Genomic DNA, 18,539 nt, shown 5'->3' with positions numbered 1-18,539 from the left:
CTTTACATGGATAATGAGTGCACGTAGTACAAAATAAATTTATTAAATAAGACATTAATTATTGTTTTGCTTGTTATAAAATATTAGGAAGCAAAATTATAAGCATAGGCATTTAAGGTAAATAGAAAGAAATTCTTGATTTACTTGCAAAATTGAAAACTTATTAATTTTCAAATATCTTTATCATATTCCGTTAAATTATTTCACTCAAATTATTAACCAAGCGACGCACAAAATATTTATTTATTTACAACGTCTATATCGTGTGATATTAAAACACATACAATAATTTTATTATGTTATGATGTGCCAATAACAATGGCTTCATACAATTACTGTTCACGTTTTACAAATACTCCATGGAATTGTATTGTTAGTGGTAGTAATTGTGCTTATTTAATTGTAAAACTATCCATATTAATATGATATTTTTAATTATGTCTATTTATCTGTTATGAAACATTTTTATAGTTTTGTTACAACATAGGTATATTTGACTGTTAGAACTTTAAACTGTCAATTTTGAATTAATTATAAATCTGATATTAGATACGAAATAAAAATTATAACCCCACAAAAAATTAACACAGACAAAATTTTTTATGCATTAGTCATTTAAACCTGGTATTTTGTTGGAATGTATGACATTAGATCATTGTAAATAATTTAAACCTACCCTTGAATAGCAGTTTAAATACATTCACTTACTTCTTATTGTATATAATATTATAGGTGATATTATTTGTTTCTGATATCGCTTAATCGCCTCTTATTTGTATTTGTTTAATAATTTTATACACCCTAGAATATGTATATAAAATTACATACTATTTGTAGTAATAAGTGAATTCCATTTTGTAAAAATCCAATTATCTACGTCTTCAGACAAAAAATTATTGCTGTTACTTTTAAGTATTTATAGAATTTGTCAATAAATACCTTTTCCTAAATTATATTTATATTTTATTTTATTTCGAGCTTTGGAAGCAATGAGTGCATCAGGATACGAGTAGTGAATACAACGATAAGTATATTACTACTATAGTCGTAAAAATGTAATAGGCCCGTTTTGACATTTGTCATCGCGACGTAACTAGTTATGGAACCATAAGACTCTGTACTCGATACTCACGATAAATCAATTCAAGTTTGTATCAGTACTTGATTGATATTATTATGTATTGTAAATTGTTCGTTCGTTCAAAGTATTCCTTTAACTTCACAACCAATACGCGTGACTGGCTGTTGATTATACGTCCACTTTTCAACATGTTGAAACAGAGTTAGTACTATATAACAACAAACACAAAAATCGAGTCAAATCACTATGTTTAAATTAATGTCCAAAATAGAAGAGCCATAGTTAACGTAATAGTAAACAATATGTATCAAACTTAAACGAGCGCACAGTCAACTTTACAAGATGAGGAACGAAAAACTGCGCAGTGCGCGCGGGGACGCTTCAGTCATGTGCCGCTTGGTCAGATACATCATCTCAGACTCATTATTTAGAACCCATTTTGAGAACCAAGCTCATTCTTTGCAGTAAAGATAACTACACAATATTTAATTTCGATATTCAGTAAAAAAATGGTTACAGCTCTAGTATAAAAAAAAAAAAGACTGAGAACGTAACTGTTTTCGGAACGTTTCGCAACAATTATAAATTGCATGCTACTATGAAGTAAGCGCAAAAAGAATACTCGCGATATATTCTTTCATATTATTTAACGTCCCAAAAAAATTTACGTATTTTTTAAAACACTGTATGTAATTGATTTTTATTTTTTTGTTTCTTTCAGTTTCGTTCCAAGTTACATTCTATGGTCTTGCACAAATGTCAAAACGGGGCCTATTACATTTTTCCGACTATAAGTACATATAATAAAATAAAAATTACAAAGAACAATAAAAATATTGCACTTACACTTTCGTCATAATAATTACTCTTTCTAATATCAAGCGTACTTTATGGGTTATCTAAATACCTAACCATCACAAAAACACTACAGTTTATTTTCTATTCGCTGCATGGTGCACTGAAAGTCAGTGCTTACAAATCTAACCGTGCAGACTACAGACCCTATGCCAACGTGCTTAGGATCTCACTATCGGAGGCGCTCACAAATGACTCCAAAATGTTGTGATTCGCGATCTCATGATTGCAAAGAAATCCTGTACTCTGGCCCTAGCGAACATGTCCGACGCGCTGCAGCAACTTCATCGAGATACGATAAGCATGATTGTATTGCACCCTGATATTGTAGACAGCACGTCTGGTGGACTTTACCCAAAGTTGAAATTTATATAAATATATATTTAAGAGCACTCCTATACAACAGACATGATTTTTTTCCGCTTTTATCGATAATGGTACAAATCCTTCGTGCACTAGTCCGACTTGCTATATTTGATTTTTGCACTCCTACTAGCAGGAGTATAAAAATTGGTAGAAATCAATTTTTTTCTTCTGGTATCACTGAACTACCATAATTTAAGTTGTGTTGTTCAATTCAATTCAATTCTTGTTTATGGCTTTTGTCTGTGCCAACTGGGCACAAGGTACTTCGCCAATGTCTTGTAGATGAAGAAGGCACGAAGGAGATTGATCGGTGAAACTAATGAAAAGTTAATTTTGAATTTGTACCAAGAAATAGTTGTTATTAGCTAGTTAGCTCTTTAACCTAAGGCAGCACAGACAACACATGCATATATATCTACCACGGATATTTTTTGTACATTACACTTTAATTTTATTACTTACTATATATTTACATAAAAATCTACAATAAGGACTAAAAACAAACATTAAAAAACATTTAACACTCAAAGGACGGGGGACTTTGGGAGGAAGAACGTCATAGAGGGGATAGGTAAGTTTGGGACAGTTAAAAATAATATGAGTTATAGTGCCCTCATCCAAGCCACACTCACAGATGGAGTTGTCCCTTATCCGGAGTTTGGCCAGATGTACAGGTGTGCTAGCATGACCAAGACGCAATCGGGAAATTGTGGATGAAGTCCAGCGATTTGTACTCCGAGAGTGACAAAACCAGGGTTGTCTTGGTATGTTTTGTTGGATGGTAGCGTAAAACTTACCCTTAACCAATTTGGAATCATTCCAAAAAAATTTCCAGGCTGTTTCCATATATGTTTTGGCAAGAGTACATAGGTCATGCGATGAATTTTTAAAATGATCTAGAGAACCTGACTCAACAGCTGTTTTGGCACAAGAGTCAGCAGTCTCGTTTCCTGGAATACCTGAGTGGCTTGGAATCCAAACCAGTAAGATGAATAGTCCTTTTTGATTGCAAGAGAGCAGAGCCTTCCGGATTTTTAAGATAATGGGAAATCGTGATTTGCTGCGAAAGGGGTTTTCTTTAATAGACATTAAACAGCTTAAAGAGTCAGTCAGAATAACCGTCTGTTGTACGTTATGGGACAGTGCAAACAGGATTGCTTCCAAAAGAGCAATGGCCTCTCCGGTAAACACAGAAGACTCGGGAGGGCATTTAAATTTTAAAACAATTCTGTAAACAGGAACCCAACATGCAGCACCAACACAACCTTCTGGAGACAGCTTTGAAGCATCAGTATATATAATAAGATGATTTGACCAATTTTGACTAATATGCTTTTGTAGTTTGATATTGGTATCTGGGGATCCTTTACTCAGACCTAGATCTGTGATGATGGAAGGGTTGTATATTAATGCTTTAAATGGGGTTGAATATAGTGGGTTGATTGTGAAAGATGTCAGGGGATTAGGAAGGCTGGTATACTTTAGGAAACTATCTAGCAAGTAGGAAGACGAGTTACGGGAGCAAGGTGCGTGTGATAGTTGGCTTAGTCGGTGCCAAAGAGGATGGGATGACAGCTGTAACATCTTGCTGATAAAGCGGTCACATAGATATTGTCGACGGATGGATAGAGGAGGGTCAACGCATTCTACCTGCAAAGCATTAGTGGGGGAGGATTTCATTGCACCTAGAATAATTCTAAGGCATCTATACTGAATTTTATTTAACTTTTCAGCAGCTGATTTATTAAAAGGCTCTAAAACAAACATACAGTAATCCATGTGGCTACGTACTAAGGCATTATATAATAATTTTAAAGTATAGGGGTTAAGTTGTGTTGTAATCTTTGACAGGCATAGTTGATTTAAATAACGATGACATTGACAGCGGAAAAGCAATAATACCTACTCCAAAAACGGCTGACCACTACCAATCACTCACGCGTCAATTTAAGTTAGTTAATTTTATAGTGGTATAAAGAATATCGACAAATTATCCATTCATTTACATTGTAGTTTTTTTTTTATAATAACGAACCCAATAATATGTAAAGTATTGCTTCTAATATTAAAAGTGTAAATATTTAAAATAATTTTCCTTTTTTTTATAAAATATACAAAAATTATATTTGATTTATCATATTTTGACTTAAACTGTTTTTATGCACTTAAGAAAATATTAACATTCTGCACTCCTCTTTATTAACTTTAACTATGGGAAGTTTCATACTGCTCCGTCGCGTCGACGCAATTTACTTAAAAAGGAGTACAAAGTTTCTGCTTCGCAATTCGTGTAATTATATATAGAAGATGATACAGTATGGAGGGTAGAGGTAAGGAGAGTCATCTGTGTATATGAAAAAGTGTCGTCAAAATGTATTAAATTAGGATGGCGCCACATTTGCATCAGGGTAACTCTTAAAAGAAGCTCCAAATATAAATATTGTTAGAGTAGGCTTGAAAAATAAACAAGGAAGTATGGAGATACAAGGAAGTAAGGTTATATTTAGCACAATATTTTGTACAACGTAAGTTGTTGAAATTCTCAATAATTAACTACTTTAGTCGATAATGACATTAAATTTTTTAACTCGGCATACTTCAATTCATCTACGATTGCTACATTCATACCATACCCTGTGCATCCACCAGCGCCATTGTGGAGGATTTTTGAACTGTTATTTAGCGCAACAACTGGACACTTTTTCAACTTTTCTCCCATATAAGATGACTCTCCTTACCTCTACCCTCCATATGATACAGTTAACACCCATCTGGTTCACAGAACAATATTACTCCAATGGTTGCTTAAACTAAAAAAATATTTATGAACACCAATTTTAAATTGTATTGTTTTAAATTTTTTTAAACTGTTTATTATTTTTATAATGGAATTTGTTGCTAGTATTTACAATCGCCGTTTAAATGACGATAGCAATATTTTGTACACCAGCAATCGATTTTATAATTCTCGACCATCGAACTCTTGTCACATCCTACATATACATCTATAATTAATCCTGTGTGACTGTGTCTGTACTCTGTGATACATATTGACTCACGCTTTGTTGATTGTTAGGTACCTAGTTACATTTTCACCTGTTTCTTCACAAATCACAAATTGCCTTGTTTCTCAATTAAACGAAAGAATCTAATTATCAATGTAACAAATTGGTTAGTGTGATATTTATATTTATGATTGTGCAAAGTGCCTTCGAGCTTTGAATAGTTTACTCAAGTGTGGTGTCACAAAATAATTATGAAAAGTGTAAATTGATTCATCATTTATCAACTTCGGTTTAAATTAAAGTTCACAACATGAAAATGGCTGTGAAGGTAAGATTAACCATATGTTTAAACATACTCTTTTGTTAAGTTTTTTATTGCCATAAATTCAACATGCGATGCGCTAAAAAACTGTCGCATTGCACCTGTCATATGTCATGTGTTAATATTTTGGAATTTTATCATGAAGTAATGAAATTATTGTGTTAGTTGCCAAGAAATAATTACAAAACATGGTAATTTTCATCACTTTGTGCCGCTTTCGAGGCAGAACTAGTGTTATTAGTTAATTATTTCATTCATAACACTCATTTACTTACCTTTGATTTTGTCAATGATATCATTTGTGTATCTCAATGATTTTAGTGAAGTTTTTTGGTGCAAAGATGTATGGTTCTTGCTGTAACTGTTTCCAGTGTTTAATATGGTTGGCATGTCATCTTCAATTTTTTATTTTTTTATTCACAATTTTCAATTAGCTAGATATTTTGTCAGTATTGCAAAACATTGCTATAGGACCAGACTGATATCTTTACCCCAACCAATCAACAAGTACCCAACCAATCTCACACTTTCACATAAAACTAATTCACAATAAAGGGGAAAAATGAATGGAATATCTTTTATTTTATTTGTATAATATTATACTCTATAATAAGCTGATTTATCTTTTTTTTTAATAGTGGGATGAACATCAGTTTTGCAAGCCCCTTTAATAATACTATTGCATTTTTCGCCTCTGGGAGAGTACAAAATTTTATTTTCTCCCACAGTTATATCAACTCTCCGAGCATGCGCATGCTCGGAGAGTTGATATAACTGTGGAACTTGTTGAAATAATATTCAAATAAATATTTGTAATTATAAACAGGGGTAAACCCCTTCTATTAGTGGTGCTTTCAGGGAATGTAATCGGGGGATATAATTTTTGTCTCCTCGTGTGCCTGCTATTATTTAATTTTAAAATTTAATTATTTTTAAAATTAAGTAGTACGCACAATTTCAAACAATATTTTTTATCCGTTTTCCTAGAAAATCCAAGAAAACCCATTACCCGAGAGCCATGAGCCTGAAACACCACAGACATCAGAAACATCAGAAAAAATGAAAGATGTACATCGTACAGCCATACCAGTGAAGATAATCCCTCCAACACCAGTGACACCATCACCCGTGTCGCGTGTCAGCATACCCTCCTTCACGAAAACAACTCCCAATGAGTTATACAGGAAGCTTCTACCTGCCGTACTTTTCCTGCTCACGTTCGTCACAGTTATGACAATTCTGCTCATCTACATGGACACTGTTGGTAAGTCATTAGCTGTCTTTGTTGAATTATAGTGGGCAAACAAGTAAACAGATCACCTCGTTAAGTGATTACAGTTGCTCTTACAAGCAAGTTCTTTCATAATAATAAGTATGCTACAATACACACATTGCCCATCTGTTGTTAACAGTGTTATTAATAAATAAATAAATAAATATACTACGACAATACACACATCGCCATCTAGCCCCAAAGTAAGCGTAGCTTGTGTTATGGGTACTGAGATAGCTGATAATTATTTTTTTATGAATATAATACACATAAATACTTATAATATACAGATAAACACCCAGACACTGAAAAACATTCATGTTCACACAAACACTCTCCAGTTGTGGGAATCAAACCCACGGCCTTGGACTCAGAAAGCAGGGCCGCTGCCCACTGCGCCACTTGGCCGTCAAAAACGAACGACAAGACACATTAGGCTCAACATCAACGTCTCAGATTGATGGATACTTGCGGGCCTTCGTAGGCAGTGTTTGTTACATGCCCTGTGAACAGCTGCTCTGTTTATACGCCAAGGCTTCCCAGTTGCAATCAGGTAGTCCATCAATTACCTTCTACTTGCAGTCCCATCTCCTATCGGAGGGTGACAACCATTAGGGCTATTTGTATGTTCGACACAGCTGCACGGAACAAGATAGGGTATTTTGATCTAATCCACATTTCTTAAATATCGACAAATTCCATTATATTATCGTGGTATGTGTCTGTTGAACTATATTTATAAAAATGTGATACTTTTCCTCAACGACTGGCGTGAATTTTTCAGCTTAAACATTCTTGAATAATGAGCTGAAGGAGGTCTTACTCTTTAATTAATTATAGCTGTAAAAAAAAACGACTTAGCTATTAGGGCTACACTACACTAAGGTGGCAGTGAGCTGGTCACGTTTGTCGGAGCACCAATGGCCGAAAGCTGGGACTAGATAGAGTTGGCGCTGCTTAAAAGAGACCTATGTCCAACAGCAGATATTGAAACATGTAAACATTGGTCTCCAGCGTTAGGCGCCCAGCAGTTCCGGGTGAACATGTCGCGGGACTACGACATGGCGCGCATCCCCGCCGAGTCGCCCACGCTGGTGGCGTACGTGCGCCAACTGCACCTGGCGCCGCGCGCGCCTCGCACCCCGCCGCCCACGCCCACGCCCACTGCTCGCGTCGCGGTGCTCGACAGGGTACTGGGAGAGCTGGTGAGCGCTTGCCCCGTGGATACCAATTATTTGATGCCCATTTTTTAATACACTTTCTCCGTATCCAACGTGTAACCGAATTACGAAATAATTTTGCAGTATGCATAAGTATATTTCATAAGGAATCACCCTGTATAAAGAAGCATATACGAATTCAAAACATTATAAGTGTTTACTTATGACAACCCTATGTAAGATAAAAGACCGACACGCGCATAGTACCTACGCTACGCGACGTATGTTGTTTGTGATGTTAGGGCTGTATCTGATTTCTTTCAGTAAAAACTTTGGCAATGGTTTACTTAAAAACTTTTAGGTTTACGGTTTCACAGATAAGTCTCGCAGACAGTACATAACTTACCTATAAAGCCTGTGAAGTATTATTTCGGTTTTCATTTACGCGTTGTATAATTGTATAATAGAAATTAAAAATACCTCCCGACTTTCAAGTTTCAATATAGTTTGCACATTTTCACTATACAAGCCCATTTATTAGATACCCAAAATATGTATGACGCCATTTTAATGTGGCGACCATCTTGGATTTAAAGTTTGTCACATTGTACAGTATTCTACTGGTCGAGCCCATTCATTAAGAATAAGATATTCATCAAACGTGGATTACACTCCCGAGTAATTCACGTTTCAAAAACAAATAACTAATCCAAATCGGTTTATCCATTCGGAATATATGATGCCACTGACACACACACAGACAACAACCCGTCGTTTTTGCATTGAGTGTTAAAAAGTAGACATTTTCAAGCGTGCTTAAAGATTTTTTTTTCCACACTAGAGCTTTTGTTTTCCTACTGCACATTACATCCAAATGCATGCAAGGGGGTTTTTAATCACACATTTTTTGTATGAACTCACTTTTTAACTATTTAACATTCCTATTAATACAAGAAATGTAATGCAATTTCTTTTTTTTATTTATTTAAATTATTAGTGTTATTGAACTGGCTGAATGCATAGAAATATTTACCCTGTCATATCCTCTAAAAAAGAAAAAAACTTGCATATAGCATTTTTTTTTAACTGGCTTCAACATCTGAGTCCCTTGTCCCTGTATAAATATATTATTGCTTTTTTTATTTCAGTACAATGGCACACTCGTAGAATTTCTCCCGCGCGGTGGAAGGGACCCCACCGCGGCCTTTCTGGAGACAATTCGTGGCTGGAGCGGAGTCGCTGTTAGGGCTGCACCCAGAGACTTCCTGGCGCTCAGGGGCGCCGCGAGGGCTTTGCACGCTTGTCTCAGCCCTACTGATCATCCCAGGGAGGTACGTGTCAAACAAAAAACTTCTTTATCCAAATTGGCCTATATCATTTTTTAAATCATCAATAGACATTTATCAATAAATATAAAAAATAATTTGTTCTTTCATCATCATCAAAGCTCTGCAGCCCTCGGTTGGCCTCGGCTTGCTCAAGCACATTTCTCTATTTGAGTACAGTTTGTTTATAGCACATTATGCAACTAGTATGGTTCATTGCGTTTTACACGCGAGCCGTAAGCGAGTGCGATAAGGAAGCCGAGTGTAGTGATGAATGCATTCGCCTCGCCTATGACGTTTTCCATCACAATCGCGAGGCAACTTTCATATACGTGCTCAGAAAATAACCGACCATTTTTGCTTTGTTTCACTATGAAGTGTCCTAGTTTTGATCGCCGTGCTCGCGCTCGCAGGTTAGCTACGAGGAGGCGGAGGGCGGCGGCGGCACGTTCCGCTCGCGCGTGCTCTGCCTGCCGCTGCTGACGGTGCTGCTGGCGGCCGACGTGCCGCGCGCCGACTACACGGCGCTGGCCGGCGCCGCCGTGCCCAAGGCGCTCGCCGCGCTGCCGTACGACCGGCTGCGGCTCAAGGTGACAGCCGCCACTGGCACGTGCTCCGACTGCCGCTGCTGACAGCAGGCGGCTATACTGCGTTACCGAATATACTGGACGGCCGATTGGCGCAGTTTGCGCCCCTGCTTCCTGAGCCCGAGGCCGTGGGTTCGATTCCCACAACTGGAAAATGTTTGTGTGATGAGCATGAATGTTTTCCAGTGTCTGGGTGTTTATATGTATATTCTAAGTATTTATGTATGTTATTCATAAAAAAATATTGCAACGCTGCAAAATGCCGTTCAGCAGCACGGCGGCACTTTGCAGGACGTGTTATTTACATGCCTAAGTGTTGCTCTGTTCTAGGCGTAATTTTTCACTTGCCGTCGGGTGCGCAATTTGCTTGATCCGATTTTAACTATAAAAAAAAAAGAACATGCAATCTATAACATTCTGACCACTCCCCAGGTAATCGACTACCGGTCAACGGACCCGGTGGCTTTGAACAAGACCACGCAAATCCTGGAGGCGAACAACTACACCGTGGCAGCTACCTTCGACGACGGTATCATGTATGCTTTAAATGATCTCAGGCAGGAATGAGGTAACCGATCACATCTCGTGCCCCCATGACACCCAAATCGTACATTATCATTACAACCCATCAAGCACGGCTCTGCAAATGGTTAAGGCCAAAGTCCACCACGCTGGCCAAGCACAGATTAGTGGACTTTACACACTTTTGAAATACCATGGAAAACTTTAAGGCAGGCATGTATAAGCCTCAAAAAAAGATTTGCTTGCTCGCAATCGAGAAGACTTTCGCATGTTAAACTCTGTATCGTCAAAGTAAAATGGACTTAATTCCTCTGACTTTAGAGTCGCAAATCCTTAACATTTGATTTTTGTTTTACATACATTCTGTCAAAAGCCCGAGCAAAAGAGTTGTAGGAAAATTTGAGTTTTAATGAAATGAAAATACGATTCATTTTACTCTGAAGTATTTCTATACTCTAAAACAACTCCTCGATTGCGAGCGAGCGAATCACATACTAGGGCTACACAGATTTGGATTTGACACCCCTTTGATAACACTGGAGAATTAAAGAGAGTGAGAACAAACCGATAAAAGGCATAGCATCGAAAATATGCGTGTCGAGAATTGAATTTTGTCCTTCTAAAAGTGAGACCGATATCCTAACCACTAGGCTATCGTCGCATAGTCCCATCTCACAGACACAGAAAAGTGCATTATCATTGGTTGGTGATGAATTTATAAAAAAACATGCAACATATATATAAAGTGTCACAGACAAACCAGAAAAAGTAACACGAGACATGGGGTTTTTGTAGCCATAGAGTTCGATAAAAGCACAGAATTCATACCATTGTTTTTCTTTTTTTTTGAACATAGCATATTTAATATATAAAAAACATGATTCTTACAAATGTCATCATTTTGTCTATGAATGGTGACTTCTAATTTTATAAATGCAAATGTTTACATGTTTCTTTAAAATGTATGCATAATTATTACACAGTATTGCATATTGCTTGCATAATTGATTATTAAAAAAAAGATAATGTTATAAGTCAAATCTTTTACTATTTAAATTATTGGATACTTACTGTAGAATAATTAGGTAAATAGTGGCATTTTTAACTATCGTCATACAAAAAACCAGATTGCTTAAATAAAGATAAAGAAACAAACAAACAGCGTTATGAATAATAGTAGGAAATTTATTGAATCTATGGCTACAAATGGACAGTTATTTTTACTATGAATTATATATAACTGTGTTAAAATAAGCGTGTCTATGTAAATGTAACAATTGAACAATTTTTTTTTGTTAAATAATAATTATCAACGAGAATTATTAATAATTTTACAGAATAATTAAATTTTATTTTAAATAACATTAATTGAATCGTGAAACAATAATAATAGAATTTAAAAATGCCTTATTTTATTAAATACGCAAAACATTTTATTTTTGAATGTAAGAAATTAAGTTTAATGGCAGCTACAAAAAGTATTAATTGTATGTATTATTTTTTTCTAATTTATACAAAAATGATATTTTTTATTCATTTTAATTGAAATCGGTATTATTTTAATTTTTTAATTTTAAGAATGGGAAAATTGAATGTGATTTTTATAATCTATAATGATTGCCTTATTATGTCTCTCTTTGCATAAAATAATTAGGAAAATTATTAGACTAATTAATGAAAGACATTGCAGAACTCGTAAACGTCGATGGCTTCCGAATATCGAAATACTACATCAGTAAATCGGAGTAAACAAAATTAAAATTTCAACTAGGCCTACTTTATAGAATGACAAGTCTGTCCGTTTGTAGTGACTACAACTAGACCGAGGAAAGTTGGGTAGAGTTGTCTGTGCTGTTTTTTCTGACCTGCCTTATAATGTTAAGAACTACATTACGGCCCAGTACAGGGCACGGGTCTCCTCCCACAATGAGAAGGGGTCAAGGCCGTAGTCCACCACGCTGGCCCAGTGAGGATTGGTGGACTCCACACACTTTTGAGAACAAGTTTTCCTTCACCGTTGAAGCAAGCGATATTAAATTGCTCAAAACGCACATGACTTCGAAAAGTTAAATATTGCGTGCCGGAATCGAACTCTGATCGAAATCTATTATATTTTTAACTTGCGACCCGCCCCGTCTCTACACGGTTTCTGTGGGGCAATTCAGAGTTAATTATATTAAAATTCCGTAGTTCATTTCAGTTTAATCTATCTCGCAGGATTTAGCGAGCGTTTGCGTTTGTTACGACATCACATTCTAAATCTTTGAATTCCTTTGCTTTTTTCTTCTCCTTATGCATACAACCTTCCTATTGAATCATTCTATTTATTGCTGAAAACCGCGTTAAAAACCGTTGCGTGGTTTAAAAGATCTAAGTGGACAAACATCGGGAGCGATTTTGTTTTATACTAAAAAGTTAAAATTAAAAACAATTTTACTCCTAAGTTTTGTTTCGTGTTCGAAAACTATCGATATTTACTAGATTTCCGCTCGCACCAGGGTGCACTAATACAATTTGTAGAATTTAAATAATAATAATAATAGTAGAGAAATAAACGGTTTGACTCTGTTGTGTTTCGGTTCATGTATATAATAGGTCACAGAGTGGTTGAAATGCGTCGTGCTACGCGAACGGACTCATAACTATCTATATATCTCACCAGATGGATTTCTGCTTGACATAGGTATTTTTAGCACCTTCACACCTAACATTATGAACGCATGCTCCATGTGTCCAGCACTAACATTGCTCGTTGGTTGTCTTCTGTCCAAATTGTTGGGCTCTGCCAACGCTACGTTTTCGGTTCGGCATCACGTGCATACAATAAACAACGTGTAAATTTAAACTGATATAATTCTTCAGTCTTTAGATGTACATGTACTGTCTCTGAGACTTATCTGTGAAACCGAAAACCTAAGAGTTCTAAAGTAATACAACCTTCGAAACACATGCAAAATTACAATTATGTGACTCGTCGGTCTTTTATCTTCAGTAGAGTTGTCATAAGTAAACAATTTTCTTTTGAATTTGTTTGTATGGAAAAATAAATATGCTTCTTAATACGTATGCATCCTTCAATATTATTTCATAACTCTGTTACACGTATACAATCCAAACCCGCCAGAGTTTTAACCAAATTCTAAATAAATTATGCTCACGGTTACAAATTTTAAAATAGATATCTTAATTGAAGCCGGGATAGCTCCCGTATTCGGTATTTGCCAGTTGGTAATCGGAAGCGATCTGTCTACACTAGGTATATAACCAAATTTACGATAACCGCAAATTATGAAGTTTTGTATGACGCGCGCCCAGCCGAAAAAGTTACTGCACATAGCTACCGTTTCATAAAATTAATTGTATTTACTCCATTTTTATCTATCCTGTCTTATGCACGTCACTTTTTAGTGTGATTGAGGATTTAAAAAACAAAAGTTCTAAAATCAACGAAAAGTGGTTTTAATGAATGTGTTTTTTAATGAATTTTCAAACACACACTAAAAAGTATCAAAAAAATATTTTATTTATAAGACAGATATGATAAATAGAACTAGGTATAGGTATTTGCACTTTTGCGCTAACAATTTTATTCATGCTCAAATTGAGATAGATTAAGGGCATACGATATTTTTAATAACGTTCAATAAATAGTACAATTCTAAGATCTGTTACAATTTTCGATTATTATAAATGAGTTTTAATTTATTCAAAGATTAAAAAAAAATATATCTCGTATTAACTAGTATAAAGTCGAAGGCTGGCCGCACACTGATAATAACTCTTGTCGCTTGAGCTACCTATCGATTGATTTTTGGTTGCAAAAAGGTCACCTTTCCATAAATAACAGCTGATTGTAACTTGACACTGCCTCTTTGGTCTTGTCTCTTGGCAGACAGAAAAGTGTCTCCTTCGTGGGAGGTTTGGGCATTGCACTGATCCAAAGGGTTGCTGGTGGAGTTTTATTTGACACAATAATCGCCAATGTGCGGCTAGCCTTAAAACAAATTAAACCCTAAATATATTTAATATGTGATCTTTTTCTAAGTATTGCACTGTCAAAAATCTCTTTTGAACACCACTCTTAAGTATATCGTACGAATGTTTAAAATAGAAAAAAATTGTAGTTGTAGACATTTTTGAAGTCTAGTGCTGTTAAATTATCACGCCCTGTGAAATAAAAAAAAACAAAGTGATATGCATATAATTAAACTAGGGTTTATTATATTTGCCATCAAGGATGTTTTAATAATAAATAACAATAAATAAAAAAAAAAACTGTCTACTAATACATTTATTTTCTTTACAATTATTGTAATCTCTAAAATTATTCTTGCCGTACAAATTTTATGATAGTTATTATTGTAATTTACTTATTGTCGTAATTCTTAAATGTTATTAGCTGTGCGAATTGTCAAATTAATGTAAAAAAAGGATAATAAGCCAATTTTGTACTGTCATATTGGATATGACAATAGGGAAAATTGTTGACACTTTTAAGAAGAGGGCGCTGTTTTGTTACCCGTCCGAAGAAGACACTACGAAACCATGATTGTGAATTTTTTTGATTGAATGCATTATGCACTCTGTGCTAAGCCGAACTGTCAATGTCAGTGACGCAGAGTCTATTCGTTGTGTCAGTACATAATAATAAAACTTGAATGGAAAAAAGACCAAATAGGACGTAATTGTTCCTTTGCTTTCAAAATTTACTGTAATGTTAATTAATTATAAAAATTAAAATGTAATACTGTCAATTTGAATAAACAATATTGTTTCTTTTTTGTAATTTTTGTGCGTCCATGTATGTAATCTCAGTATTAATTTAGTTTTTTTTATATAAAAACTCATTTAATTAAATAATAATATAAAATTTAAATGATGAAATCCGAAAGTATTATAATTTATCTTAATTTTATCATTTCATTAAATATAGTTTTTAATTCCATTAATTGTTAAGTGTAATTTTAACGCAATTTTAAGTATGAAGTAATTTGTTTGATAAAATAATTTCGTATTCGTCGATGTCTATTTTAAAAGTTGGATTTTATTCCACTTTTTTTTTGTATTTGAATTCCGTCTTAATTTAATGAATAATGGAAGACTGATTTAAGATTATTCGCTTTTTTAATTACGTAGATATTTTTAATATGAACAAAAAAACATCTCATTTGTTTTATATAGCTTTATTTTAATACTTTGCACACGAGACTGTATTTCTATGGAAACACTATAAAATCAGACTATTTTAAAAGTTGGATTTCATTCCACTTCTTTTGTATTTGAATTCCGTTTTAATTTAATGAATAATCGAAGACTGATTTAAGATTATTCGCTTTTTTTATTACGTGGATATTTTAATGTGAACAAAAAAAAATCTCATTTGTTTAAATTAGCTTTATTTTTTTACTTTCCACACAAGACTGGATTTCTATGGAAACGCTATAAAACAAGAGTAAATTTAAGTATTACCTTCAATCAATTTCTGTTCTAGTAGAATTTATAACGCTAATATGGTTCGTCCGGAGTCGTCGATGGACACAGGGCGGCATTTTGTAGATTTTGTAGGGCGTGTTCCTTGCATGCCCTGCGAAGTGTTGCTGTGATTAAAGACAATGATTGTTCTGTTTTAGTCTTTTAGGTTAGTGTTTCGATACAATATAATTAACTACGACTACGTAGAAATCGCGCGTTTCATCTGCGCATGACACGTCTGCGTGTGTAGAGGCTCTTTAATAATTATAATTTAATTATTTTTTTTAAATATTTGAATGTTATTTCGTTTGATTGTACGCAGTAATATGACAATGAGGAATGTATTAATAATTTTTAAGCTATTTTTTTCACTAGATTTAATTTTATATGCGCTCAATTTTTCACAAATTAAAGGCTTTAATTCGAAAGGTTTGTTTTAATTCGTTATCGGCAATATTCTTTATTATGTAGTGCCGAATTTAGATGGCGGCTTACTTGCGACACCCTAATTCATTCAAATGTCAACAAGTGGACGTCAACTGCTGGACATTCTTTTGTAGAGAGTTCCAATACCACGGTATTGTCCCGCTTGGCCCCAGGGACTCCCTGCGACTCGCTGGGATGTCATCGGCCCATCTGTATTCGCCGGTGCGAGTGCGAGTTCGCCATTCCAGCACCTTAAGACCCAAGGACGTCTTCAAGCTTCTGTTCTGACGTTCTCAAGCTTTGTTGCCGTTGCAACTTCAGATTCGCAACTCGTTTAGCTATGACAGTAACTCTGGTTCTTCTACGAATCTCCTTATTTGATTACCTATTCCCGTTTTTATCATGTCGCCTAAAACAAATCCTCGTTGCTGCTAAAAATATAATCTAAAAGGCGTATCAAAATTAAGATTTTTTTGTATTTTTTAGACCGACAAAGCATACCTTAACAATTTATTTTGCGACTCCAGTGCCGTAGACCATTATTAGAGGTAATGAAAAAAAACTTCAATATTTATAATTATTTATTTACGTTTATTAATACACATTTTGTCTGTTCGTACACAATCCTTCCTTGATATTATTTTCACAGAATTTCACTCTAACAGAAATAATCCAAAAGTAAAATAACACTACTATACAGGAAATTACAAGAGTGAAAGATTTTATTTTAATATTTATATACCTATTAACACGTTGACTGCTGCCTAACATTAACAAATACAGTACACGAGTGCGGCAGGATTACACGCTAGGCGTGTTTTCAGCACTGGTGAAGCGTATTCGAAACGAGCGCTACGAGCATGCGGCCCCACACGCCTGGCGTGTTTAAACTTATCGCGACAGCTATGCGGCCTTTACGCAACAGGTGTGTTATTACATCACTCGTATTTTCTCATTTATTTATTGAACAACACGAAAACCCAACACTTGTCGCATTTGAATAGCAATTTGTATTTTTTTGTTGGATAAAATAGAATAAAACTTTAATGTAGTCAACACAGATTTTATTTTTTTCAAAAATAATCATTTTCTAAAGAGCTTTAAATATAGTGGCTTTACATCTGGTAGCTACACTATTTTACTATATTCAAAATCGCGGCAACGTCAACCTGTGTGTAACTTGTGAATGTCATTTACGAATCATGATAAATAAATAAGTAAAAAAACAGTATTAAATACCTACTTACATACGAATGCGGATTGCCGACAAAGAAGGAAATTTTAAAATAATATGCATTTTAAATATAATCCTTCCAGTAAATATACAGAACCATTGTTAAATTTACTTTTAAATTCGAAACAATAGTAACTCATTCCTGAGTAGTTTATTGGTACCGCTGGCCGCACCGATAACGTTTATTTAAGACGATAAGAAAAAATAAGGATGCGGATGCATCGTTTTGTAATTCTGTCGGTATAATGGAATGCAAACCGATATTTATAAAATAAATTATTGACGATACCGATACCAATGAAAATAGTGCAGGCGAACTCAGGCGTACAAATAATAAAAAATATACAAATAGACGTCAAACTTATGTTGCGGATACCTTTATTGCAGAAAAACATTGTAGAGTATGCTAAAATATAGGACGACGATCCTATATCGATATCAATATCTATTTCGCGTCCCTATAAAATATTTTAAAACAATGCAATTATCTAGGTGGGTATTATTTAGTGATCGATGGTATTATACTATTGTTGCAAATATTTGGTCGAAAACATGTTTTTTATATGAACTTGTTAGTTATACGTGTGATGGTCGATTCTCTCGATGGCATGGGAATTATTAAGAAAAACACTCATGTATAATGATTAGATAACTCACAAAACAACGAATTTTAAGTAGGTATACTGTCTAATATGTAATAAAACGTAATTGCGTTAACGTTTAACTAATATTTAATAAAACGTACTTGCGGTAACGTATAACACACTTGTTGCGTAAAGGCCGCTCTAACAGTATATTTAAACAACACAGCGTTTGTGTTTGCCGCACTCGCAGAACGCCGGAAAAACACGCCCAGCGTGTTCGGCCGCATCCTTGTAGGTACATTTATTTTAACACGCCTAGCGTGTTCG

The 18,539-nt window shown here is 34.8% G+C and overlaps 1 protein-coding gene across 2 annotated transcripts; it reads left to right on the top strand.

Moving 5' to 3' along the window:
• The first annotated feature begins 5,346 nt into the window (after positions 1 to 5,346).
• LOC120634381 (protein Star) lies at positions 5,347 to 10,787 on the top strand. 2 transcript variants are annotated; one of them, XM_039904902.1, is made up of 6 exons: positions 5,347 to 5,635; positions 6,617 to 6,893; positions 7,917 to 8,107; positions 9,211 to 9,393; positions 9,801 to 9,977; positions 10,407 to 10,787. In XM_039904902.1, the coding sequence occupies exons 1-6, from the start codon at positions 5,618 to 5,620 to the stop codon at positions 10,539 to 10,541; spliced, it is 981 nt and encodes a 326-aa protein (XP_039760836.1). In that variant the 5' UTR covers positions 5,347 to 5,617; the 3' UTR covers positions 10,542 to 10,787. The 2 variants fall into 2 exon arrangements, with proteins under 2 accessions (XP_039760836.1, XP_039760837.1); XM_039904903.1 differs by lacking the exon at positions 5,347 to 5,635 and adding an exon at positions 5,937 to 6,011.
• The last annotated feature ends 7,752 nt before the right edge of the window (positions 10,788 to 18,539 follow it).

The sequence above is a fragment of the Pararge aegeria genome, chromosome 23 (assembly GCF_905163445.1).
Source record: "Pararge aegeria chromosome 23, ilParAegt1.1, whole genome shotgun sequence".
Lineage (NCBI taxonomy): Eukaryota > Metazoa > Arthropoda > Insecta > Lepidoptera > Nymphalidae > Pararge > Pararge aegeria.
The sequence above is the reverse complement of the archived record's forward strand: the minus strand, read 5'-3'. Positions and strand labels throughout refer to the sequence as shown.

Bases quoted from the DNA above. Each gene is read 5' to 3' on its own strand.
- LOC120634381 (XM_039904902.1), top strand. The intron at 6,894-7,916 runs GTAAGTCATTAG...ATTGGTCTCCAG, and splicing joins CATCTACATGGACACTGTTG to CGTTAGGCGCCCAGCAGTTC. The intron at 9,394-9,800 runs GTACGTGTCAAA...TCGCGCTCGCAG, and splicing joins CTACTGATCATCCCAGGGAG to GTTAGCTACGAGGAGGCGGA.